This window comes from Bubalus kerabau, chromosome 14 (assembly GCF_029407905.1).
Source record: "Bubalus kerabau isolate K-KA32 ecotype Philippines breed swamp buffalo chromosome 14, PCC_UOA_SB_1v2, whole genome shotgun sequence".
Lineage (NCBI taxonomy): Eukaryota > Metazoa > Chordata > Mammalia > Artiodactyla > Bovidae > Bubalus > Bubalus kerabau.
The window spans coordinates 30114590-30141195 of NC_073637.1; the positions used below are offsets into that span (position 1 = coordinate 30114590).

At 40.9% G+C, this 26606-nt stretch overlaps 1 protein-coding gene across 2 annotated transcripts; it reads right to left on the reverse strand.

Moving 5' to 3' along the window:
* Nucleotides 1-816: 816 nt before the first annotated feature.
* Nucleotides 817-24329, reverse strand: GGH (gamma-glutamyl hydrolase). Of its 2 annotated transcripts, XM_055546086.1 has the most exons (9): nt 23564-23796; nt 21219-21333; nt 18578-18628; nt 15019-15103; nt 12091-12229; nt 8649-8755; nt 8472-8562; nt 4337-4474; nt 817-1882 (listed from the first exon to the last, which is right to left on the reverse strand). In XM_055546086.1, the coding sequence occupies exons 1-9, from the start codon at nt 23670-23672 to the stop codon at nt 1761-1763; spliced, it is 957 nt and encodes a 318-aa protein (XP_055402061.1). In that variant the 5' UTR covers nt 23673-23796; the 3' UTR covers nt 817-1760. The 2 variants fall into 2 exon arrangements, with proteins under 2 accessions (XP_055402061.1, XP_055402062.1); XM_055546087.1 differs by lacking the exon at nt 4337-4474 and having other exon boundaries at nt 23564-24329.
* Nucleotides 24330-26606: the final 2277 nt, after the last annotated feature.

Genomic DNA, 26606 nt, shown 5'->3' on the forward strand with positions numbered 1-26606 from the left:
GGCTGATACAGCACCATGAGTTACAATGCCATCTGGATTCAGTGTTACTAGGGAACTTTGGAAATGAGCAGATCTATAATTCAACAGATGGGCTGGAGGAGCCCAGGGAGGGTGAGTAGTAACAGTGTTGCTGCTGCTGCTAAATCACTTAGTCGTGTCCACTCTTTGCGACCCCATGGACTGTAGCCCGGCCAGGCTTCTTGGTCCACAGGATTCTCCAGCAAGTTTACTGTGTCACTATCTTTTCCAATTGATAAAAGATGTGAAGTTAGTCAGAAATGGCACATTTGAGAAGACAACACTCAATCTTCATGTTCATGGACAGAAACTAAATCTCCCATACTTCTGTTAGGGTCTTCTCAACTGATTAAATGGTTTAACCTCTAATTTCTGTGTTCTGTGTGGCCTTACTGCCCAAAGCTTATGGTTTGATTTTCAGAATATTGCTCCTATCTGCACATCAAATCATTCCTCATCTTCCCCAGCATCTTGCCATGCTCAGCTTCATGAGCATGAAGCTTTAATTAATCACTCAGCTTCCCATGCTCCCCTCTCCAGCAGTATCTCCAGAACAAGGAGAGCAGATTCTTACCTGCTGCCAGAAACAGCTCAAAAAAAAAAAAAAAAAAAAAAAATTCTCTCTTTTAACTGCTTGGTTGCCCTCAACGTATTTCCAAACTTCAAGTGTTTTTGAGGGTATATGGGATGGTAAGGGGTGGAAGAGGGAAGCACAGACTAAAGAAATAGATGAAAAAATACCTGAGCATTTGACAGCATTTGAATCATTTTCCGTGGAAAAAAAGATACATTCACGAATAGTCACAAATATTTATTGAGGAACTACTATGGTGAACACTGGGAGATAAAAGTTCAAAACACAGACTCTGCCTCAACTATGGATTTGAAACAGCAGAAACAGAATTATATGTCTGTATGACACACACACACACATACACACACAGGATTACTCAGCCATAAAAAAGAGCGGAATCTTGCCATTTGTGACAACACAGATGGATCTGGAGGGTTATTACACTAAGTGAGAGAAGTTAGACAAAGAAAGACAAATGCTATATGATTTCAGTTATATTGGGGATTTTAAAAAATAAAGCAAATGAATAAACATACCTAAACAGGAACAGTTACAGAGAATGAACAAGTGGTCACCAGAGGGGAGAAAGACAGAGGGCTGAGCAAAGTAGGTAAAAAGGATTAAGAGATAAAGACTTCCAGTTACAAAATAAGTAAGGGGGATGTAATGTACACACAGAAAATACAGCCAATAATACTGTAACAACATTCTATGGAGATGGTAACTAGACTGTGGCAAACATTTTGTAATGTATAAAAATATCAAATCAATATGTTGCACACCTAAAACTCATATAATGTTGTATGTTACCTATACCTTAATAAAAATTAATTAAAAAATAAAAACAGTCTTCTGCAAGGATGAGGTAGGTGGCAGGCGTAGGGAGTGGTATTGCCAGAATCAGAAAAAATGAAACATCTGTATTTTCAATAAATTTATTTCCTAATCTTTAAATAATACAAAGCTTTTCCATGAAACACGCTATGATTATCTGTCTCACTGATTATCAAATGTGATACACAAAAATACTGAATGAAGCATCAGAGCCAGTAACATCACAGAAAAGGCATCTCTGTGACCTACTACTGCCACGAGTAGCACATTTTTCATTATTATAACAGTTTACTCAGGGAGTTAATCAGAATCCCTGTTAATACAGCAAAGCCTTTCAATCAAATATATAACTTTGCTGGAATGAAGAAACGTTTCCAGTGTAAGTTGGACGGTACTGATAAATTAGTGCTTTGGTCTCTTCAACATCAGATTCAAAATGGTGATTGCTTTTCCGAGCTGTAAGACAAAGAAAGGATTAATTTTTAAGAAGATGGGGTACAACTTTCAAAAGGCTACTTTACGATGTTCCTTCCTCTAATCAGCATTATTTAGCGGGACAAGGCCAGCAAAAAGGAAAAAATGTCTTATAAAATTTCCCCCAAACAAAGCAGTACCTGACTTGGAGGGGCATTACCTGACAGCAGCCACACCTGCTCTGCACCAGACCCCACGTGGTGCTCTGTTCTCACTACATTCAAACACCTTCTAGGCACCTAATAAGTACCTACTTTGCACAAGGCTTGACGCCTCTCCTGGAGATGTAAATATTCACCAGGCAATGTAACTCTCAAGCAATCTAGTCTGATTCCCATACAGAAGTGGATACTGTTAACATTTTTGTTAACACTGGTAGCACAGTCTTAGCCACTGGACCACCAGGGAAGCCCCGATCTTTTATTTGCTTATTCTTTACTTAGGCTACTCACAATCATAATTGGAAATAATCTTCTAAAATGAAGAGTCTTTGCAGTTGATTTATCACTCTAGTCTTATAGACCAAAAAAGGAGGAAAACCTGCCTATGAGACATCAAGGAAGAAGCTCCAACTCCTCCATCAGCAATCAAAGCAGAAACTGTACCTAAACTATTCCCTGAAACCTGCACATAAAGAGTAACCTATTATTGTCATGTGCTATGTCAGTATTAACAACAAATTCTAGATGATCCCATTGCTGTGTACTTCGTATACTAAGTGACCTGCCCCACTGCAATGTACATGCAATGTACAGGGATTTCTCTGCTGGCTGAGACGGTAAAGCATCCACCTGCAGTGCAGGAGACCCAGATTCAATCCATGGGTTGGGAAGATCCCCTGGAGAAGGGAATGGCAACCCACTACAGTATTCTTGCCTGGAGAATTCCATGGATGGAGGAGCCTGGTGGCCTACATACAGTCCATGAGGTCACAGAGAGTCAGACAGGACTGAGTGGCTAACACTTTCACTTGATTGAACATGATACATTCTGTATATAAATCATACATTGTTTACTCCATGCATGAGTACAAACTACAAATATTACATCATTTTTTATAGACTAACTTCCTGAAGATGGTTCAAGAGTAAAGAGGAGGGAGATACTGTAGAGCCGAGGCAGGTGTGTTGGTGGTGGGGAGAAGAGAGGCAGAAATTAGAAATGGAAGGAGGCACGAAGAAGTCGGCGAAGCTGAAGCTTGAATGTGAGGGGGTGAAGGCTCAGACTTTACCTTAAAGTCAAAATAAAGTAATATGGGCTTTTCTGGTATTTTTTAGAAAGAGGGCATTGGAAGATGAAGACAGTGGAGTCAAACCTGTGAAAGTGCTGGAGAAAACCATGCCCTGCCCACCACTGTCCTCATTCACTTCTACACACATGACCTAAAAATGTTTGTAAGGACTAATACTGTCTATGGGAGAACTTTTGGATTTTTGTTTTTAATTTGGGGTTTTGTCAAGAAATAATCCATTCAACTGAGCATAATCCTAAATCACGGTGAACTCAGGATGCAGTATATACCTGCCAGTGTGGACAGAGGGGTGATAAACCTCAGGGAAAGCTCAGATGGAGAAGGCCAAGTCTTCCCATGCCCATGCCTCGCCCGAGGGATGCCCCATCCTTGGCGAGCCACATCTGTAGCTCTGTCTCACACCCACATCATTCAACTAAACCTCAAGCATCTAGCACCAAATTCTCAATTACCCACAAACATAACACTGTGTGACTACATCTGTGTTTCCAACATGAAAAAGAAGGCAAAGGCAAAGCGTATTAACTCTCCAATGTGCCAATACTTATAGACAGGGAGATTTAAATCCACCGACTGATGAGTATAGATTCAACTCATATAACTGTCTTGGAAAAATAAGATCTAATTCTCAGATAATGTCACAATTAAAATATTATTCCAAAGAAGAGTAATGATGATGGCTGTTGTTTAGTCACTCAGTCATATCCAACTCTTTGCAACCCTGTGGACTGCCTCCTGCCAGGCTCCTCTGTCCATGGGATTCTCCAGCCAAGAATACTGGAGTGGGTTACCAGTTCCTTCTCCATGGGATCTTCCCCACCTAGGGGTAGAACCCAGATTTCCTGCACTGGCAGGCAGATTCTTTACCACTGAGCCACCAGGGAAACCCAACACTAATGGGAAAAAAATCTTTAAAAAAAGAATCAAGAAAGACAGAAAAAAGAAACAATCTTTATGCTGTTGTTTAAGAATTCAACCCACTTTAGAGAATGCAATACTGTTAACTGAAATAATGGTCCTGATTTGATTTAAATTACTAATATCTCAATTTCAGGGCTCTCAAATTCATTTTCTTAAAAGTTAAACCTACGGGACATTTATAGAATACACAAAAGTTCAGATGAGGGCAATTTCCTTCAGAACCACACTAGAGTGATACAATTATAACCTCTGCCTCAAATTACCTTCAGCCACAAAGAACTCTGCTAAATAAAATGCGGCCTTCACAGCATTAGGTGCATGGGAAATGCCTCGTAATTGCCCCCACTCATAAGGAGCTTTCTCCGGATGCCACTGGACGCCATATATTGGATACCTGTATCCTGCACAAAGAACAGACTAGTGAGTATTAAATGGTAACAATGGTCTAAGATGTTACAATTATGTTGTATATTCTGTGTAAAATGTTACTTTTATAGCCCACAATGTCAGACATAGTAAAACTGTGCATATTATTATCACAAAGAATTTCAATTCGCAGTCAATGTGAGGCTCATAATAACAGTATTTAACTGACTTATAACCTTTTATGAGAGTCCCAGGTGACTAGTGGTAAAAGAACCCGCCTGTCAAAGCAAGAGACATAAGAGACATTGGTTCAATTTCTGGGTCGGGAAGATCCCCTGGAGAAGGGCACGGTTACCCACCCACTCCAGTATTCTTGCCTGGAGAATCCCATGAATAGAGGAGCCTGATGGGCTACAGCCCATGGGGTCAAAAAGAGTCAGACACGACTGAAGTAACTTAGCATGCATGCACAACTTTTTATAATCTGAAATATGATTTACTTTACTAGGTGATCAGAGTAATTGTTGTTCATCGTTTAGTCGCTCAGTTGTGTCCGACTCTTTGTGACCCCATGGACTGCAACACGCCAGGCTTCCCTGTGCTTCACCATCTCCCAGAGTTTACTCAAACTCATCTCCATTGAGTTGGTGATGCCATCCAAGTGTCTCGTCCTCTGTCATCCCCTTCTCCTTCTGCCTTCAATCTTGCCCAGCATCAGGGGCTTTTCCGGTGAGTCAGTTCTTTATATCAGGTGGCCAAAATACTGGAGCTTCAGTCTTAGCATTAGTTCCTCCAATGAATATTCAGGATTAATTTCCTTTAGGATTGACTGGTTTGATCTCCTTGCAGTCTAAGGGACTCTCAAGAGTCTTCTCCAACACCACAGTTCAAAAGCATCAATTCTTCAGCACTCAGCCTTTTTTATGGTCCAACTCTCACATCCATACATGACTACTGGAAAAACCATAGCTTTGACTATATGGACCTTTGTTGGCAAAGTAATGTCTCTGCTTTTTAATACACTGTCTAGGTTTCTTTGTCACCCCACTCCAGTACTCTTGCCTGGAGAATCCCAGGGACGGGGAAGCCTGGTGGGCTGTCATCTACGGGGTCACACAGAATCGGACATGACTGAAGTGACTTAGCAGCAGTAGCAGCAGCAGGTTTCTGACAGCTTTTCTTCCAAGGAGTAAGCATGATCAGAGCAGAGCGGAATAATTGAGCCTCTGAATACAGACCAGTTCAGTAGTCAGGGGTACATCTAATTAGTGACAAGTTTCTTCTACAATGGGTTTCTTTTCCCCTCATTTCACACCACATCTTCATCCCCTCCAATATAATGACTTACTCATGTGAGAATGAACTATGCCAGCATCTCTGGTGTCTTTATAGGTTAGCTAGTTTATCTCAGCGTACACTGTGCCTTTCTCATGGTATGTGGAATGGTTCATGATTTCACTGAATCAATTTTTAAATAGTTTTTTAAAGAAGTTTAAATTTGAAAGATTTTTGCTACTATAGTTCACTTATTCTTAGAATTATTAACTACTTTTATATATAAAAATGATATGATCCCTAGGATTTACTCCAAAAAATATTCTAGTAGGAGGAAAAAGTAAATATGAAATAAGTATGTCCAACTCTTGCGACCCCATGGACTGTATGAAATAAGAATGGCCACATAAATGTGAAGGTTGTTGAAACTTACAGAAAGGTACCCAGGATGTCACTATATTACTCGCCTACTTCTAACTGTGTTTTTAAAATTCTGTAACTTTTAAAAACGTGAATATAAAATAAATAAATAAATAAAAAAAATAAAAATAAATAAAAACGTGAATATGTGTTGTATTTGTCTTCTGAGAAATTTACATACTGATCTCATTTTTTTCTTCACACGTATGTCTTTCCTCATTTTAACAATTTATTGACCAGAGATGTATTAATACGTCTTTTGTTACCCAAACATTACTGACTGGAGTGTTTTAATATTCACTTACATAACAAATCTCTGGCCACAGGCATTAGTTTCTGCAAAAAACCCCTCAGTCAATAGTGTGTTAATTGAGTAAGAAATCCTCTATTATTTTTGCATTGAAATTAAAACCCCAACTACCATATGAAAATACTTGGAGGAATGAGTGATCTCAAAGTACAGGTATCCAGGAAAAAGAGCACTGTCCTCTTGCATCCCATGAGACTCTGCTAGGAGAGAGCACATCACAGAAAAAAAACTACTTTATCCTACCCATCCTCAGGCAAGGTTCACAAGAGGAGAACCTAAGACCAAGTAGCTGTGGTCACTACTCCATCCCTCTCCCACTGATCACCTGCCTACCTCCCTGTAATATACTCTCTTTCTCTGTCTGGGACCACATGTGGTGACACCAGCAGGAGACCCATTGGCTAGATGACTAGAAAATCAATTGCTACACACAGATAACTGAAAGACAGATCTTCTAATATATTTCTTTGAGATACGAAAAGTACTATTTAGGATAAGAAACACCCTAGCTACTACAAACCTAGACAGCATATTAAAAAGTAGAGACAGTACTTTGCTGACAAAGGTCCATATAGTCAAGGTATGGTTTTCCCCAGTAGTCATGTATGGATGTAAAGACTGGACCATAAAGAAGGATGAATGCCGAAAAACTGATGCTCTTGAACTGTGGTGTTGGAGAAGACTCTTGAGAGTCCCTTGGACTGCAAGGAGATCAAACCAATCCTAAAGGAAATCAGTCCTGAATATTCACTGGAAGGACAGATGCTGAAGCTGAAACTACAATACTTTGGCCACCTGATGCGAACAGCTGACTCACTGGAAAAGACCCTGATGCTGGGCAAGACTGAAGGCAGGAGGAGAAGGGGACAACAGAGGATGAGATGGCATCACCAACTCAATGGTAAACAAAATTCCAGGAGATACTGAAGGACAGGGAAGCCTGGCATGCTGCAGTCCATGGGTCACAAAGAGTCGGACACAGCTTCACAACTGAACAACAAGTTATAAGCTGTAACAAATATTTTTCAGATAGATAGAAAAGTAGATAGACAGATGAATGTTTAGACAGAGATACACACTGAAATTCAGAAACAAGTTGAGATTCACTCTTATTTTTGTAAACTGCATCACTCAAAGATCAATGCAGGTTCCTGACAATGTAGGAACCAGGCCCTGTTCTCACTAATTTAGAACAAAAGTATCAAGAATAGGAAGGAAATATGCAAATAAGAGCATCTCCAGTGTTTCTATCTAGCAGGTATCAGGAAGTTTTCAGAAGATAAAATTTTCAAATGAACCTGGTATAATGACACAGCCAGAAACACAACCAACATGGAAAACTGATGCCCTAATTTCCAAGCCAAATCTCTTTCATTTACATAATTAGTCATCCATTCAACATCTCCTGGAAACACAAAGAATAAGACACAGTCTCAGCTCTCAATGAGCTCTTAGCTCTGAGCAGTTCTGCACACAGGATTCATTGAGGGTCCAGCCTTTCGGGTCCTGCTCCATGGGGGTACTCTCCAGAGAGGGCGCTCCTGAGCTTCACCTCAAGTTCTCCTGATTCAGTAACAATGCTGGTTTAAATGCTCCATATAACTCTTGGAGTTTAGGACCTAAATACCCTTACTGTCCTTTCATCAATGTATTTAGGGAGATTTTTTTCTGTATGCCAATCACATTTTTTGTTGTTGTCTGGAGCATGTACTTAATCTGCAATGTTGCTAGAAACAGAAGTCATCTCCATTTAGCTTCATTGATCCTCCCCATAGTCTTCACCTCCCTTCCATTTTCATCACCTTGACCTAGAAGGTGACCCAGGTAAACCGCAACTGATTTGGAACATGAGCAAAACATGGGCCTCTTTTCTCCAATAATGCCCTAACTTCCAACTTCAGTCCCCAAAGTTTTATTCATGATTTTATTTTTAAGAGAGATTTTAAATGATTTTATTCATAAGAGAAATATAAAATCAAAATTCATAAATATAATAAAACAAAGTGTACATGTGCAGTGATACATACCTTCCATGGTTGAAATAAAGTCAATATTGCCATCTGTATTTGTAGTTAATATACTGAAAAACGCCTTTAACTTTTCATTCTTCGTAAAATTCTAAAGTGCAAAAATAAAACCAAAATGATTACTTCTGCAGTAAATCTAAATTTAGCATGGGTTTCACTGCATAATAAATGAGATACCATCACAGAGAGGCTCCACTTGTGGAAATGTGCGGTCAGAGGTTCTACTGCTAATGACAGCAGCAAGTCAGCAGGAAAATTCTGGAACATTCTGCTCTGCAATGTACCTGAAAAAATTTAAGCCCAAGAGAAATCATTCAAACACAGGAAAAAAATAAAATCCACTGAAGTCAGAGCCAGAGAGAGGCCACTGTGTAGACACAATCAAGATGACTAAATGATTTGCAAACACATCATTTCCACAGGAGTATTCTAGTCAGGCACAAAATAAGTTCAACACACAGTTCCAAATATGTTCCATACTTACGTACCTTTCTTCTAGAATTGCAACATAAATAACTAAAATTCTTTAGACATGATAATGAGCAGGATTTTAACTTGAGTTCTCTAGACAGGGCTGAAAAATAGGTAAAACTGTCCACATGTGTATATATTTGTTTGCTCAGCAAAGGATCTAGAACTTCCAACACATTTTCAAAGTATCTGGGACTTAAATAGTTAAAAATACCAACAATGTGGAAAAGAACACAAACCAGGTCACAAACCACTAGCAGATCAAAAGAAGCACTTTACTTCGCTGAAAACTCTGGAGTCTGACACAGACATACAGCAGCAAAAGGATAAGAAACTCCTGATGGTAATCAAGGCCCCAGCGTCAGCTGTCCTCAAATGAGCCTGTCATTCAGGACGCTAACGGTCCATGAGAACCCCAGAGCCCCAGATCATCAAAATCTACTGGTTCCTTATTTCAGTGAATTTCATTCCTGGTTTGTATAAACTCGGTTTCAAACACACACAACCAAAAGAAACTGACCCAAGACATGTATTTCCCATATGATTTTTGCACTATTTGAATGTGAGAAAGAGCTGTGAAAAGTATAGAGCATTTTATAAGTTCTGGGAATAACAACTACTGCTTTCCATCCAAAATCTGTAAGAGAACAAGAAAGGTTGGTAGAATTCAATTCTGATGATTCTGAGATCAAGTAACCTACAAGAATCATCTTGTTTTCAGTTTTATTTTTTGGCTGTGCTGCATCTTTGCTGCCGCCTGAGGGCCTTCTCTGGATACACGGTGGGCAGGAGCGGGGGTGGGGGTGGGCGTTGCTACTTTCTAGTTGTTGTGCGCAGACTTTGCATTGTGGGTGGATTCTCTCATTGTGGAGAACAGGCTCTAGAGCACATGGGTTTCAGTGGCTGTGGAGGACAGGCTTAGCTGCTCCGTGACGTGTGGGATTTTCCCAGACCAGGGATCAAACCTGTGTCTCCTGTATTGGCAGGTGGATTCTTCAAAACTGGACCACCAGGGAACTCCCAAGAATCAGTATCTATTTACACAAACTGGCAAATAAAGAAATTTGTCTGGTCTTTGTCCTGGGTTCCCGAATGGGAGCTTTTAAAACCCTTGGAAATTTCAAGGAAATTCGCAAAGGATGGGCATGTCTTTGTAATGCTCATGAGGTGGCCTAAGGTGGCCCCTGGACAGCTTTGGGATGAGGCTGGTGACCAGAGAGACTGACCATGTGATTACAGCAGATCTGGCTTTTACCTGAATCTGCAGCACAATGGATATGAAATGGACTTCAAGAGTAAATCTGATTTTGAGCCAGCCTGATCTCCAGGGATGGGATGGACGGGGACTAGAGACTCAGTTCAATAACATGGCCAGTGATGTAATCAATCATGCCTTCACAATGAACCTCCAATAAAAACTCTGAGCACCAAAGCTCCCTGGAGCCACTTCGCTGGTGAAATATTGATGCGCCAGGAGGGTGACATGCCCTGAGTCAACAGAAAGAGGGCAGGAAGTTCTGCATTCCCTCCAGACCTCAGCCCATGTGAATCCTTTACAGCAAAACTCTTATTGCAAACACAGCACTTTCTGAGCTCTGTCAGTCATTCCAGTGCATTATTAAACCTGTGTGTGAGTGTGTGCTAAGTTGCTTCAGTGGCATCTGACTCTTTGCAATCCTATGGACTGTAGGCCGCCAAGGTTCCTCTGTCCATGGGGATTCTCCAGGCAAAAATACTGGAGTGGGTTGCCAGGCCCTCCATCAAGGGAATCTTTCTAACGCAGGGATTGAACCCACATGTCTTACATCTCCTTCATTGGCAGGTGGGTTCTTTACCACTAGAGCCACCTGGGAAGTTCTCCATACTCAATGAAGAGTACAGAGACCAGCCATACCCACGGAGACACGCTGCTGTATAATTCACTGCTATCATCACTTACAGGCCGATGTTTCCTTATAACAACATTTTATTGGTTTGATAATTAGATTATTTCACTGCTCCTCCATTCTGCTGCCCCATGCCCCTCCCCCATTGAGGATTTCACCAATAACAGTGGTTTCTCCCAGGAAACATGCGTATTTTGAACTCAGTTGAACATGGGCTGTCGGCCACCTCCTCCTTGAACCCAGGCCCTCCACCCTCCCTTCCAATGCCGCTGCACTAGAGGCCAGGGCCCCAGGTGCCTCGGCAGTTGGCAGAAGAGAAGACTATCCACCCAGGAGGAGAGGGAGAGCACCCATAGCCCCCCGCCCAGGCACCCTCTCTTGGCCTTAGTTATATCACAGCCCCTGTACCCCAACCCCACCCAGCCCCAAGCCTGGCCCGCTTTCAAAAAAAAAAAAGCTTCCCACTTGGGAAGCCACCTGGGAAGCTTCACTAAACCCATGGCTATCCCCAAACTCATGGCCAGTTGATTAGAAGTGTGAGTAGCCTTGGGGCGTGACTAGAGGCTGGTCCCTGATGTAAGGGTAGTCTGGTCAGGGAGATGACCTTTACCTGGAGCCTGAGCTGCCGCCAGGTGGTATACTAGAATGGAGTACACCCTAGTTGGGGTCAAAACACAGTACACAGCCAAGGGGGAAATGCAGGTTCAACCCCTGGATCAGGAAGATCCCCTGGAGGAGGGCCTGGCAACCTACGCCAGTATTCTTGCCTGGAAAATCCCATGGAAAGAGGAGCCTGGTGGGCTATGGTCCATAGGGTTGGAAAGAGTTAGACACGACTGAAGCTAACATTTATGAGTTATGTTTAAGCTGCTTAGCATAGTACCCGGAAAACACTGTCTTATTTAACCCTCACAAAAAACCCTAAGAGTAAATGCTTTTAGAAATCATTTGTAAAACTTAAGACAGGTTAAATGATTCCCCAAGGCAAAAGTAACAAAGTTAGAACTCAAAACCAGGTCTTAGTTTAGAGTTTTTCATCATGCATGGTCCTGATATCACTAGAAACAGTAAGTTATAAACATGCAAAATCCCTTAAGCCATCTTTATAACTCAGTACAAAGAGTTACACCTTCAGCCTGTGTAAATAAGTTAAAAATTAACAAATGTTACAAACATTTTTTGACTTGGATATTTGCAACTTACTAATCTTACCCAGTTACTACCTTTTTGAAGCAAAAAAAAAAAAAAAAAAAAATTCTTACCTCTAGAGAAGTTCAGTGGCAGTTTAATTCCAACAGTATCTGTAAGGGTTAATAAGCTCTCTCCACTGACCAGATAAATAAGCTCTTCAAATCCAAGGCAGGTGCCCCACACAGGAAAATAGTCTCCTTCACCAAAACTCTTTGCAGAGTAAAGAGAAAAACTAAGCTTATTCAAACTTTTCATAATAAAATTTATACATTCAGTTTGTCCTAACAAGACAGGCACCTGAGTCACACATGGATTTCTAAGGAATTTCCAAGATCAGTAGTAGTAGGCCAGCATTTTCTTTTCTATTAGCTGATTATCACTTCATCTGTCTGTAGACCAAGCACCCTCATAACACTTAAGGTTTAATTTACCAAACTATCCAGACTCAGTTGTGCTGGGAAAGAGACAGACATCTGCCAGTCAACTACCAAACAACACATGTTATCCTTTAGGGACTGTAAATATGGAAGATGATGCTAGATAAATGCCTACTTATACATTTTGTACAAATCCTATTGTTTTAAATGACTGTCCAGGTTTGAAACTACTCTGAACAGAGGTTTTCCTTTGCCTCCATTATCTCAGAATTTATAGTAACAGCCTTCAGCCAATCAGATTTAATCTGATGAAAGCCATAATTTGGAAGGAAGGGAACAGTCAGCAAGCAAAAGTAACGACTTATCACACAGTAAACTAAAGAAGTACAAGCGTACTAGGGCTCTCAGAGGGAACTGAAATGACTAGTGTGACTGGGAAAAAAGTATTCTGGTGACTGAATTTTCTGATTAACTAAAGATTAAACCCATATGTACTTATAGTTACAAAAATGGGTTTTGTAACTTCCTTAAAAACAGTGGTTTTCCTGCACAGACTGTAAAATATAACCTAACTGTGTGTATGTGCGCTCATTCTCTCAGTCATGTCTAACTGTTTGCAACCCCATAGACTGTAGCCCACCAGGCTCTTCTGTCCATGGAATTTTCCAGGCAAGAATACTGGAGTGGGTTGCCACTTCCTACTCCAGTAACACACCTGAAATACAGAAAATGTTAAGGAATTTTTTTCTGTTCCTCAGTAAGAAAAATATAGAACAATATTAATTCTTATATTTTCTACTTCAAGATATGATTTTTATCCTTCATATACAAATCTAGGAAGTTTGTACTTTTAGAAGTTAGAATTGCATATGCTATGTTGAAAGGTCTTATGACATTCAGTTAACAATAAACACAAAAGAAGACAGAACTGCTGTTTCCATATGTACCAAACTGGATTTCTGGACTACATGTTAAATCCCCACTTGCTGGGACGGCGTCTTTTATTTGTTGTGATCAGCAGAACAAAGGACACAGAGTGGAACCATATAGATCTAACAGAAATCACTTCTGAAGGCTGCTTCTTCTGAGGGCTTGTGGACCCCAGTGGCTACACCTAAATGGAAGTTCAAGATTGCTAAGCTTTTTCCTTTGCTTTGAAATCTTCAAGTTGTCAAATAGACCTTTTGTGTCTTATGGGTTGGGCAGTTAGGTGACTCCTTTGTTTTTTTTTTTAATTGAACAAACCAGGTTACACAAGTCTCTATTTACGAAAGGAAGAGTTACTTTATAATATTTATATATATGCTTCCCAAATGCATTTTTAAATCATTCTTGTTATAATTTTGTTAAATTTCAATTTTGCTCATTAGTTTTTCCAAAAAATGTCCACTGAGCAGGTACTAAGTACACAGAACCATATGGTATAAAACGAGGAATGCCTCGAGGGGTATCAGAACCATGCCATCTGATGAGACATCAACAGCTAACTCCAAGATCTTGAGTCTCTGAGATAAAAGCCCCTTAATCTCAGAGAGCTTCCTTGGTAGCTCAGTGGTAAAGAATGCAGGAGATGAGGGTTCAATCCCTGGGTTGGGAAGATCCCCTGGAGAAGGAAATGGCAACCCACTCCAGTATTTTTGCCTGGGAAATCCCACAGACAGAGGAGCCTGGCGGGCTATAGTCCATGTGATCACAAAGAGATGGACATGACTTAGTGACTGATCAACAACAACAAAATACTCTAAAAGTTGAGCAGAAGAAGGATGCCATTCCAGCAGGGGTAGAGGGACACCTCCCCATAAGGTGCACAACCCTTAGCCCTGAAAGCTGGCTAAGGCACAAATGACAAGACGAGGTAGAAAGAAACAGACAAAGCAGATTTGAAAGTAGGACATAGGATATGTTCTAGAAACACCAGTCTGACTGCAAGTACCTGCACAAACAAAGGCTGGAAAAGGTGGGCTGTGGGCACACTCTTCACTCAAAGACTATAGAAGGCTACAGGTCATTGAGCCAAGCCAGTCAACATTTTCCAACAAGTATCTCACATGCCAAAGGCAGTTTCTTAGGGAATTATTTAAGGTTGGGTAGATGGTAGGGCCAGCAAGATTAATTAGAAAATTGCTGCTAACAGTTCCAGGGAGAAATTCCAAGAATTTGAGGTATGATGCAAAGGCAGGTGCAATGTGAGGTTACAGAGAAGCTGAGAGGCTCCACAAGTCAGTGCACGTGGAGCCTTAGGGTCCAAGGTCAAACAGGATTGGATGAGTTGAGGACAGCTTGCGAGGGGAGATGAGAATTAACGACCTATGAACAACGCCCAGTACATAATAGAGACTGCTTACTCAGCCACCGTGAGTGCCTGGTTCATGTTAATGAGCCTGAGTACAGAGGGCTGGTCAGCAGAACTGGAGGGTTCCCTGGAGTCCAGAATTAAATGAAACACACAGAAAATAGGTGAGAGCTGCCACAGGGTGGAAAAGAACCAGCACCTCAAATGTTAAAGGGGTGATGAGACTACAGAGTGGTGAAGGAAGTATCACCACGTGCTTTAAAAAAGAATTACCCTTTTGGAAAATTACAAAAACTCACCTGGAATAATAAGAAATAACTGAGACTTACCTTTATGGACAAGTTGTAAAACATTTTGGCCACGTGAGCGTAACCGGACCTCATGAGGTTAACGCTTCCTCCAGGGAAAAGGACTCTGAAACAACATCAAAGAGGGTGCATTTCAACCTCTCCTCCCTCCCAGAAAATCAATACTCTTTTTATTTTAAAACAACCTTTCCTGATTACACAAGCAGCCAGAGCACTACAGAAAATGAGAAAAGTTAGGCAAAAAAATATAAAACATTTACAATCCCACCTATGTGTAAACTACTGCAGTTAACAGTGCATTTGTGCATATTCTACCAAACTTCTTGGATAAACAAGTCTATTTTTGAAATAGAGTATGGATAAGTTAAAGTAAAAGAAATTGGGGGCAAGGGAAGAATATGCAGAGCTAGAAATCAAGTAGAAATAAAATTCTAAGTATAGCTATTAATAGGTTTAAATTAAGATGATCAGAGATGCCAAAATCAACTGCAGGTTCATAGCCATGAGTCAGTCTTGGCTCACAAAAAAAAAAAAAAAATTGTTATAACCATAAAGAATGAAATAGTCATAAAAATACAATAGGCTAGAACTGAATATCCATGAAAATTTTCATTTATTATTATTTCCCTGAGTTCTCTTCAGAAATAAGAATGGCATCAGAAAATTTTGAAAAAGAACACAATGACAATTCTTTTTAATTTAAATTTATTTATTTTAATTGGAGGCTAATTACTTTACAATATTGTATTGGTTTTGCCATACATCAACATGAATCCACCACAGGGGTACATGTGTTCCCCATCCTGAACCCCTTCTCCCACCTCCCTCCCCATACCATCCCTCTGGGTTATCCCAGTGCACCAGCCCCAAGCATCCTGTATCCTGCATCAAACCTGGACTGGCAATTCATTTCTTATATGATATTATACATGTTTATGACAATTCTAAAAAACTTCTCAGAAAAAAAAGAAGAGCGTCACAAACATCTGACTACTGGACTCTACCAATAGAAGAGATATATAGAAAAGTATTTATATTTTTATTTCAACTTTTCAAGTTAAAGAGCTCTTAAAGTAACTAAGGACATTCTAAACAGATTACAAAAGTTGGACAAAATATATTAAAATTTTTAAAAAGTACTTAAATATGAATTTGAGATGTAAGAAATATCACTTTTGAGACTGTTGTTCATTCAGTAATAGGTATTAGCCTGGAGAGTCAGAGATGGGCAATTCTTGCTGTTGGTAAGGTCACGGTCTGGTAGGAAATACCAAAACTATAAGGCAGAACATCTGTCACAAAACCAAGCAGGAAAGTGCCTTAATGAAGACTCATTAGCAGTTCCCCCTTTTTACTGAGTCGGTATTTAAAAAGCTGCCTCTGAATGAACTTGGCATGTTTAACCTCAGTTCATTCAAAAGTAAAACTTGACTGTCCCTCCTGATTGACAAACACCTTGAAAGCAAGGCTCCACCTTTTCATCTCTGCACCGTCCCCCCAAAACAGTACCGGGTTCACTGCATAACAGGGCTCAGTAAAAGTGGTTCTTAAAGTGGGAGGAGAGTCGTGCTCACTTTATTTTTGAGGTTCTATCTCATGGTCTCTCCTGGACTTATCTTTGTCCATGTACAAAGTACACTGCACGTAACAGGCATTGTAAATATTTCACTAAATTGAACTGATTTTAAATACTTATTGATCTAAACTGACCTGAATGTAAATGACCGCTTTGAACATAGCTTTTTAAAAAATGAGCAATTATTTTTAATTTTTAAAAGTTCTTTTAATAAAAGCTTTACAGTAAGACAGACTCCCTCTATTCCACTCCCAAGCAGAAATAACCATCATTAAGGTTTGCTGGGTTAATCTGATATATATTATGCATGTCTCCTCACCCCAACTTCAAAAACAAAAGCAAATGGGAGTACACTACACACACCTCTGTGTACCCTGCTTGTTTCGTGTAACAATACCACACTATTCAGGTTACAACAGTGATTCAGGGCATCATCTACAGACACCCTCATTTTTAACCATATTCTATCATATGAATATAGTTTATTTTTAACCCAGTTCCCAACTGAGGGGTGGGTGGATGGGTTCCAAATCAGGGGTATTTCAAACAATACGACAGTACATACGTTTGGGCCCAGGTCATCATGTAAGATAGGACTATAACTTTTTTGCTTTACTTTTTGTTGAAATATAGTCAAGTTTTAATGCTGTGTTAGTTTCAGATGTACAGCAAAGTGACTAGGTTTTCTTTTCCAGATTCTTTTCCCTTACAGATTATTATAAAATATTGAGTATGATCCCTGGGCTGTACAGCAGACCCTTGTTGGTAACCTATTTCACATATAGTAGTGTGTATATGTTAAAGGAGAGGATGATATTCGTAAAATAAAAATCCTTCTGAAGCATTTCCTGTGACACATGGTATGTGCATTTTTAATTTCAAAAGATTATAAAACTGCCCCCAAAAGACTATCTAACTTCCACCCTGATAGAAGAAATTTTCACCTACTATGAGCTAGCATGAGCTAGTATGGGGAAGTCATTCTGACTTATACATGATTTGACTTGAACTTTATGCTACTAAGAACAGTCTGTCTATGGCCCATCAAACATGTACTGTACCTCTGCTTTAATCATTAAGAAAAGAATGCATTATCTAGAAGTTAAAGAAAAGTCCGCTCTGAAGATAGGGATAAATGGCTGCCCTTCCTATGATGCCCATGGTAGTGGTTCTTCCAAGATAAGGTTCCCTTGCCAGACATTAAGGTCATGCTGACTTGCTGGCCACGTCTCTGTTGAAACCTGGAAGGAATGTAACCCTGTCATGTTTGATGTACATTCTTTGATCTGTCAAGATATAACACAGTGTTTTTCTGAAGCACTTTCTTCCTGGGCTATAGTCCTTAGTATGGCTTGAAGAAAACTTTCTTCTGTTCCTTAATGTAGACTGTTTGTATCTTATTCGCATCAACAACTCCCACAAATAAAGTACAATAACACTGTTTCCTCATACCCTCACTTTAGCACATCAGCACATTTTCTGCTTTCTGCCAACCTTTTTTTTTTTTTAATTGTTATAATTAGCTTTCCTTTAATTATGAATATGTCTCACATTTTTTCATATGATTTTTTTCTGTGAGCTAAGCAATCATATCTTTTGTGATGAAGCTAGAGGATATAAAACTTTTTACCAAATTCTATTCAAATCACCTTCTGAAAGATAACCAATTAATATCTTCAGTCTTCAGACATAAATCCCCTAAGCAAGCAGTATGTCATGGCCTCCAAAGTGGCTTCAAAGCCTTTAAGACAAGCATTAAAAGAATAAAAATTATGTTACACATTAAAAAAAATGTTATCTACTATATAACATTTATTTTCTAACCTGCCTTCTCTCTGCAGGAATTTTGCATCGCTCAACAAAATAATTTCTATAAAATAACTCAGAAAACTAACATTTATACCACTGAAAAATAGTTACCTAGAAACATGTATTGTATTCATATGTACTCTTTTGCATCACTTAGACCTCAAATACCGTCTTAAACCAATGTTGACAACTTACCCATTAATAGATTTGAAAAGCTTTTCATACTCTTCATTTTTAAGATCAAGCCTGAAAATGATAAAAATAGTTACAAAACATCCATTTCCAAAACTGAAGAAAGAAAGTCTCTAAATGAAGCTACCACATTAATATTTAAAAGCCAGGTGAAAATAATTCTTTTTTAAAAAAATATTTATTTGGCTGCATCAGGTTTTAGTTGCAGCATATCAGATCTAGCTCCCTGACCAGGGATGGAACCCAGACCCCCTGCACTGGGAGCACAGAGTCTTAGCCGTGGGACCACCAGGGAAACTGCTGAGTCCCAGCGTTCTGCCAGATGAAACTCCCCAGATTATGTCAACAAAGAGGGGACCAGTCGGGACACAGAATCTTCCCCATGGACATTTAAATCAGGATGGGCAACTACCACCATCAGGAGCGCGAATGGATTGAGATGAATCAGCTGCTCTCCAGGGACTCCTGCCAGGTAGCTTTGCAGCTGAGCTCTGGTCATTTCACTCATTCTAAAAAACAGTTCCCACGTTGTCCATGCCTGAATTTGGGGGCCCAGTGCATCACTATTAAGGGGCTTAACTGTGGGTTGGGGACGGGGGGTCACAAACTTCGGTATCTCAGAGACCATGAAGGCAAAACAGACCAGGGCACATTCTTTGAACACAGATGACATTTGCATGTTGTCAGACTTTCTTGAAATGCAAGACCCCCTCAGTAAGTTCTCTTTAAAGAAAACAACATACGTCTAGGAATGATGGCAAATGACAGCTTCGGAGCATGAAAAGGAGCAACAGGCACTGCTGCCAATGGACAGCTCTTGCTCTGTTCAAAATTAGCTCCAGAAAATTGTGTTAAAAAAAAATAAAGGCCAGAAATCCAGACTTTTATGAAGTCTCCTGATTTGTACATACCTTAAACATTACCAATGAAACAGATTTTTAGACCAAAAGTGCCAGTGGGCTGCCACATGCCACCTCTCAGGAGGCGTACACCCTCTGGGTCCCTCCAGTTCTAGGGCAGGAGATTATAATAACCTGAGTGCACCGGGCACCAGAGGGTGAAGGCCAGACAGGAGGATGGGCACCGAACACAAATGCCTTCGCCTGCTCAAGGATTCTGCTGAGGTCTCCTGTCCACCTCCTCTTTCCCTCTGAACTGCAGCAGTCGGTCCCCAGCATCCAAAATTCAGAAATAAACCCAACCAACATCATCAGTGTGATCACGACTCATTCCATATTAGGCAATCCTTTGCAGGTTGCTCTGGGAATTTAGCTGCCACGTATTACACTGCTTTTAGAGAACACATGATTCTAATTCTGAGCAATATACCTTAAAATGAACTTTGGGAATCCAAGCTGGAAATTAACCTGTATGCCATGTTTTCAGCATCTCAGTCATAAATCCCAGTATTCTGCAAGTCATCAGTTTTAACACTTCCCGTTTCAAAACCTCTGCCATTCTTGTCTATTCCTCCCTGTGCCTTTTCATCCTAGTAGTCATCAAGTCTTATTGATTTTTTTTAAAGACATTTACCTAGCAATTCTACAACCACTGCTCTAAGCCAAGCCTTCCTTGCTTCACACCTAACCCACTCACATCTCTGAACTGGCCTACCTGTCTTTTGTCTCTCCCACCTCCCGCCCATGTTATTAAACCTATTTTCTAAAAGAACAGCTTGCAGAAAAAGCTTCCAGGATCAAAACTTTTCAAGTTGTCTTGAGGTCTGTCCAGAACCTCGACCTCAGCTCTAAAACTCTGCTGTTAAGTTCCAAAGAAGATTTCATTTGAAAAAATTAGATTGCTATGAAAAAACTGAAGACTAATGTCAAAAGCAAATGTTCATCTAAACATAAAACCCTTTTGTGGTACTGTTCTCAAAATTGTAGTATTTGCATTTTGAGTATTAATGTTCTACTTTTGTTACCATTTTTTATGTGAAATTATTTACAGTAACAGGTTTTCCTGAGCAAACAGTTGTGTTTTATGTGTGAAACCACTTATAATGGATTAGGTGAGTGTGCAAGAAGACCCTCAAATACACTATTTTGGGGTGATAAGATAATATCAATACAACAACAAGGCTTTTGTTAAAAAAAAAATTCAAGTCTTTCCAAATCAAAATGACATGAATCATTTATCATGTCATGAATATGACATGAGTCATTTTATTGTTCCTTAGATCATTAAACCACAAAAATAATGTAGCTCCTTTAAAATCGCAATACCTGCAATTAATATCGAAGCGACAGTGCTGTATTAGTCATTTCCAAACTTCTAAAGTGGGGTGGGAAGGTCTCTGAAAAGTTCTCTTCTAGAATATTCCTTGATTCCCTACATGTTTCTTTACGCTAATATTATGGAAGGAAGCTGGTGAATCTAGAAGTGCTTTTACTCCATTGCTTTTGTAATATCTGATGAGTATCACCTTTTCTGGAGTAAAGGAACTTATCATTTCATTCTCTAATACACATGACACAGCTCTAATGATATGATAGAAACACGTAGCTTCACACTTTGAACAACTTAATGAGAGACTCTTAAGCATTAGATTTGGGGCAGAAACCAGGTATAACATTAATGTGCTTGAATAATGCAATCGCAGGAGAGAAAGCATTCATTTTAGAAATACAAGATCGCATCGTACCTTACTGGCACCACTCTTGCACCAGCTGACTCTAGAAACTTCACGTAGGATGCAGCAATGTAGTATTTTCCCAGGGCTCTCATGTTCTTATTATGGCACTTTTGCATTAATATTCCTAAATTACAAAAAAAAATTAAGTTTCCGTTTCAAGTAATGTCCTTTTTTCCTGCTCAGAAACTGAAACATATCACCCTAGAAATGTCACTTCTTCACTCATTTAATTCACAGAATTAAACATGAAGCTTCTCCTGAAAGGATGTCTATAGGATTTGGGAAAGGAGTAGTGGAGGCTGACCTGAATTGTAAGTAGCTTCCTCTCTTGCCACATCAGGGAGGCCAAATAAGCCCCCAAAACCAGGTTCTTTGGCACAAGCTAGAATCTATGTCGGAGAAGGCAATGGCACCCCACTCCAGTACTCTTGCCTGGAAAATCCCATGGACGAAGGAGCCTGGTAGGCTGCAGTCCATGGGGTCGCTAAGAGTCGGACATGACTGAGCGACTTCACTTTCATGCATTGGAGAAGGAAATGGCAACCCACTCCAGTGTTCTTGCCTGGAGAATCCCAGGGACGGCGGAGCCTGGTGGGCTGCCGTCTATGGGGTTGCACAGAGTTGGACACGACTAAAGCGACTTAGCAGCAGCAGCAGCAGCAGCAGAATCTATGTCAGAGTACCAATCCTTAAATCCAGCAGAAGGCCCCTCCCTACACACACACACACACACACACACACACACACACACACGCACGCACGCACACACATAGTTTCCTTGACAACAAGCAAAAGAGTGAAAAAATTCTCTATGCATGTTTCTCCAACACCATCAACACCATCTTAATCCAAGCAACAAACATCCTGCCTACCCCTCTGCCCAACCTGGATTATTCTAATAGCCCTTTAAAAGGTCTCTCTGCATCCGTTTTTTTTGTTGTTATTGTTTTTGAAGGACCTTTACTCAGATTTACTGAGGTATAGATTACATATAGTAAAATGCACATATATTTTACCAGATACCATGGAACAAACATTGTAATCAAAACATAAAGCATCCTGTGTAGTTTTGTTTTGCAATGCACTCAGTCGCTAAGTCATGTCTGACTCTTTGCCACCCCATGGACTGTAGCCTGCCAGGCTCCTCTGTCCGTGGGATTCTTCAGGCAAGAATATGGAGTGGGTTGCCATTTTCTCCTCCAGGGGATCTTCTTGACCCAGAGATCAAATTTGAATCTCCTGCATCTCCTGTATTGGCAGACGGATTCTTTATCACTGAGCCACCCAGTAAGCCTACATAGGATTACATTTTGAGTTAATTCCCTTTGAAGATTTTAACCACTATTTTACATAGATTATGAAATAATGCATCCCAAGTTCCAAATATTGATACACAACACACATGAAAATGGACACTACCAATATCCATGAAAAAATGTTCAACTACTTTCTATTTAGTTACAGAATACAGTGCCCATCTTCGTGGGAAATAAAGGGGGAAAAAAAAACACCAAAAAAACAGAATGAAAGGCATAACAATACTACCAGCTAAAATGAAATCAATTCTAGTTGTCTGCCCACAAATTACTTTTTTGCACATTTCAAATACGAGCTGATTTCTCCAGGGTTGCTTTCCCTTGCCCCAGTCTTAAATGTTTGTTCTGGCGATGCAAATTGATTTTACTCCCTTTATAGAACATAAGTGTGTTGAAAAAGAAAAATGACTTGTTTTACTTTAACACAAAACAGAATTGCTACTAGGATCACAGGAGCCACGGCTGCCCTCCGCTGCCAAAGACGACAAAGGCCAGGTATACCATAATTTCTCAATTATCTAGTCAATTCGATTTTGCATTTTTCCTCGAAATGAGCCCTCAACCAGTGAAATTTTAATAAAGATAATGCATGCATACAGAAGGTTTAGTTAGCAGAAATTCCTGCTACTGCTGCTAAGTCGCTTCAGTCGTGTCCGACTCTGTGCGACCCCACAGACGGCAGCCCATCAGGCTCCCCCGTCCCTGGGATTTTCCAGGCAAGAGTACTGGAGTGGGTTGCCATTGCCTTTTCCGCAGAAATTCCTAGATGAGTACAAACACAAAAACCATCCTCAGGATTCTTCAAGGTGCATGCTCCTCCCTTCCAATTTTAAGAGCCAAGATTTGCGGGAAATCAACGAGTATTACCTAGGTGGATCTCAATGAGGGTTTGACCCCTGGGCTAGGAAGGCACACATCCTAACCCTAGGCTTGGATGTTTCCAGGACCGGATGCACCTGCCGAAGCGCAGCAGCTGGAAGCGCCCAGGGCGCGCTGCCGGCTCACCAGCCCCAGCCCCAGCCCTAGCCGTCTCCTTACCGATGATGGGCTTCTTGGGGGTGGGCGCGGGAGGGGCGCTCAGACCGAGGCCCGTCGCCCCGCACAGAACCAAACCCAACACGCTCAGCAGGCGACCCAGTCTCGCCATTGCGCTCGCCGCCTCCCGCCGGCTTTCAAAGGCACTACCGGCGAGCAGCAGAATGAGGCAGCTGCTGTCTCCCGGCCGCTCGAGGGCGTCGGGCGGGGGCGGTGCTCCGCCGCGGGGGCATATGGGAAAGGCCGTCCTGGCGCATGTGCGCTGGGGCCGCAAGGGCGGGCGACTCCGGGGACGCAGAGGCCGCGTCTACCCTATCGCTCCGCGGCCGCCCGGACCCCGGGCCTCCAGCCCGCCCCGCGGCGTCTGCTGGGGCTCAGGAAAGTGCGGTGGGCTCCGCGTACTCGAGCCCGCCCTTTCAGCTGTTTCCTCGACGTGACCTGAAGTCACCCGGAACTAACTGGGGCGCCGGGTCCAGCGGTCGAGTGGGGAGCGCTGGATCGCAGCCTGACCTGATTGGTAACCAGGCAGCGGGGAGGCTGGCGAGAGGTTCTAGAAGTCGCCTGAGAACTTTGCGCCATCGGCTGCTCCAGCCCCAAGTCGTCTTGAGGAATGCTGGCGGCGGAGTTAGACACCCCCGCTTTCCATCAGGGATGGTCGGTGACTTGGGAGGTAGTTTCCGCCTCCTGCCATTTGCGTGCAGGTTGAGGCTTCTGGACCAAACGATGAGGAAAGCCCGATGGATGTGAACACGCCCACGAGCGTCGCCTCAGCTCAGAACTGGGTCAAGGAGGGGCCCACTCCTGGCATCACGACAAAAACAAGTCCAGGCCAGGCCCGCACACGGTGCCTTCTAACTTTAGCAGACTGTTGTACAACAGGGCACAAAGGGTGACTTGGGTTCCTAATCACTAAAAGTTTTTTTTGAGGTTTCTGTTTAAAATTTGAAAAGAGATTTGGAAACACTGAACTTGTTTTTTGGTGGGCTAGTAGATGAAAGGTAAGCTTTTTCTTTCTGTGTGAAAACCTAAATATAAAGATATGGCTTATACTGGCTGGGAGTTCCCACCTATAAGGGTGAAAATCAGAATAGAAGCGTATTTGATAATCAACTCAATGCCAAATATAGAGGATGCAAAGATTAATTGGGCAATGCCTTGTTTTTTTTTCTCAGAAGTTTGCAATTTTGTAAGGAAAAGAGAACAGAATTTGTGAAGAGAATGTATTTCAAGAAGAGCGAATCTAGTATGTCCTTTGCTTTGTTAAGATAATAATGCTGCTCTGGAAGGGTGTGGTGAGCGATAAGCTGAATGGATGTGTTTGTGAAAGGCCCTACATATTCGGCTTGTTTTGAACTCAGATGAACAGAGGAGGAAACTTTGTACCAGTATGAAGTTGTAGTGCTGGAGCAATTGTCTGTCCACATAGGAAAAAAAGTATTACCTCTCATTATACACAAAAATAAACTCTAGGTGAGTAAAGATACAAATGTAAAAGGCAAACTGTTATACTTTGATGAGAAAATATAGGACTGTGTGTCCATGATGTTGATGGAATTTCAGAAAACATTTTTTTTTTAAAAACATGTTAGTGGAAGAAATTGGTAGATTAAATGATGTTATAATTTTAAAACTTCTGTTTAACTAAATGAATTAAAGATAAGGCACAAATTTGGAAGATATATTTACAAAATACAGAATTTCAAAGATGTTTATTTCTAGCATGTACAAAGAACTAAATGAACAAGAAAGAATAACAACCTAATAGAAAACTAGGAAAAGAATATGAAAAAACAAAGCTTCACTAGTCATCAGGGAAATGCAGATTAAAACAAGATAGTATGTTGCATCCATCAGAATGACAGAAGTGTAAAAAAGTGTACCCTTGATAATAAGGGTGTAGAAAAATAAGAATTCCCTTAACACTGCTGGTAGAATTGTAAAGTATTACAACTGTTTTGGGGGAGCAATTAGGCAATATGTGGTAAAAGGGAAGGTGCACATATTCTATAACACAGCATTTCTTAGACTTAGTATTTGCCCTAGAGAAATGCCTGCACGTGTAAATAAATAAACATATACAAGTATGTTCTTTGTAGCATTCTCTTGTAATAGTGAAATATTAAGTGCAACTTTAATCATTATCAATAAAGGAATGAATAAATTGTATAATTAATTGATATTTAGAATACATGAAAATTAATAAATTGGAGCTGGTTATCAACAGAGTTGGTGGTACTAAAAGTAAAGGACCCACCTGCCAATGTAGGAGCTGTAAGAGAGGAGGAGCAGGTTCGATCCCTAGGTCAGGATGATCCCCTGGAGGAGGAAATGGCAACCCACTGCATTATTCTTGACTGGAGAATCCCGTGGAGAGAGGAGCCTGGTGGGCTAACGTCCATAATGTCACCAAGAGATGGACACGACTGAAGCAGCTTGGCATATGGCACATCAACAGAGTTAATTTTATACAAATGAGAAATAACAGATAAGTTATGCTGGTGTCCAGAGGCTTATGTCAACTGCCTAAGCCAGAATCTGTCTACAGATCTTAAGAAAAACCATGAGATATACAAGGAGTTTAAAGTTACACATGATTTATGCCTTTAACAATACTTGGAGATGGAGGGTATCATAAACATCAAATTAACAGAAAGACTGCTAAGTAGCAAACTCCAGCAAGTTTTCTCCGCTGTTGCAAGACTCCGATGCTGAGAGGAGAGGATGCAATGCTTCCTCTTTGAAAATGAGGAAAGAGGAGCAAGGAATTTAGATAAAGCATAGGCAAAATCAAGCCGTGAAAGAAAATGTCAAACATGAAATGCCAGGATACTGAGCACAGCCTAGGTCTTGTAAGGCTGTGTGTGCCTGTGCTCAGGAGCTCAGTAGTGTCTGACTGTGCAGCCCTATGAACATAGCCCACCAGGCTCCTCTGTCCATGAGGATTCTCCAGACAAGAATAGTGGAGCGAGTTGCCATTTCCTCCTCCAGGGGATCTTCCCCACCCAGGGATGGAACCTGTGTCTCCTGCAGCTCCTGCATTGGCAGG

Excerpts from the sequence above, each read along its gene's own strand:
- GGH (XM_055546086.1), bottom strand. The coding sequence starts at position 23,672 with ATGGCGAGACTGGGTCGCCTGCTGAGCGTGTTGGGTTTGGTTCTGTGC. Across the intron at positions 18,629-21,218 it reads GCAAGAGTGGTGCCAGTAAG|GCTTGATCTTAAAAATGAAG; the intron begins GTACGATGCGAT and ends TATCATTTTCAG. Across the intron at positions 4,475-8,471 it reads CTTTATTTCAACCATGGAAG|GATACAGGTATCCAATATAT; the intron begins GTATGTATCACT and ends TTCTTTGTGCAG.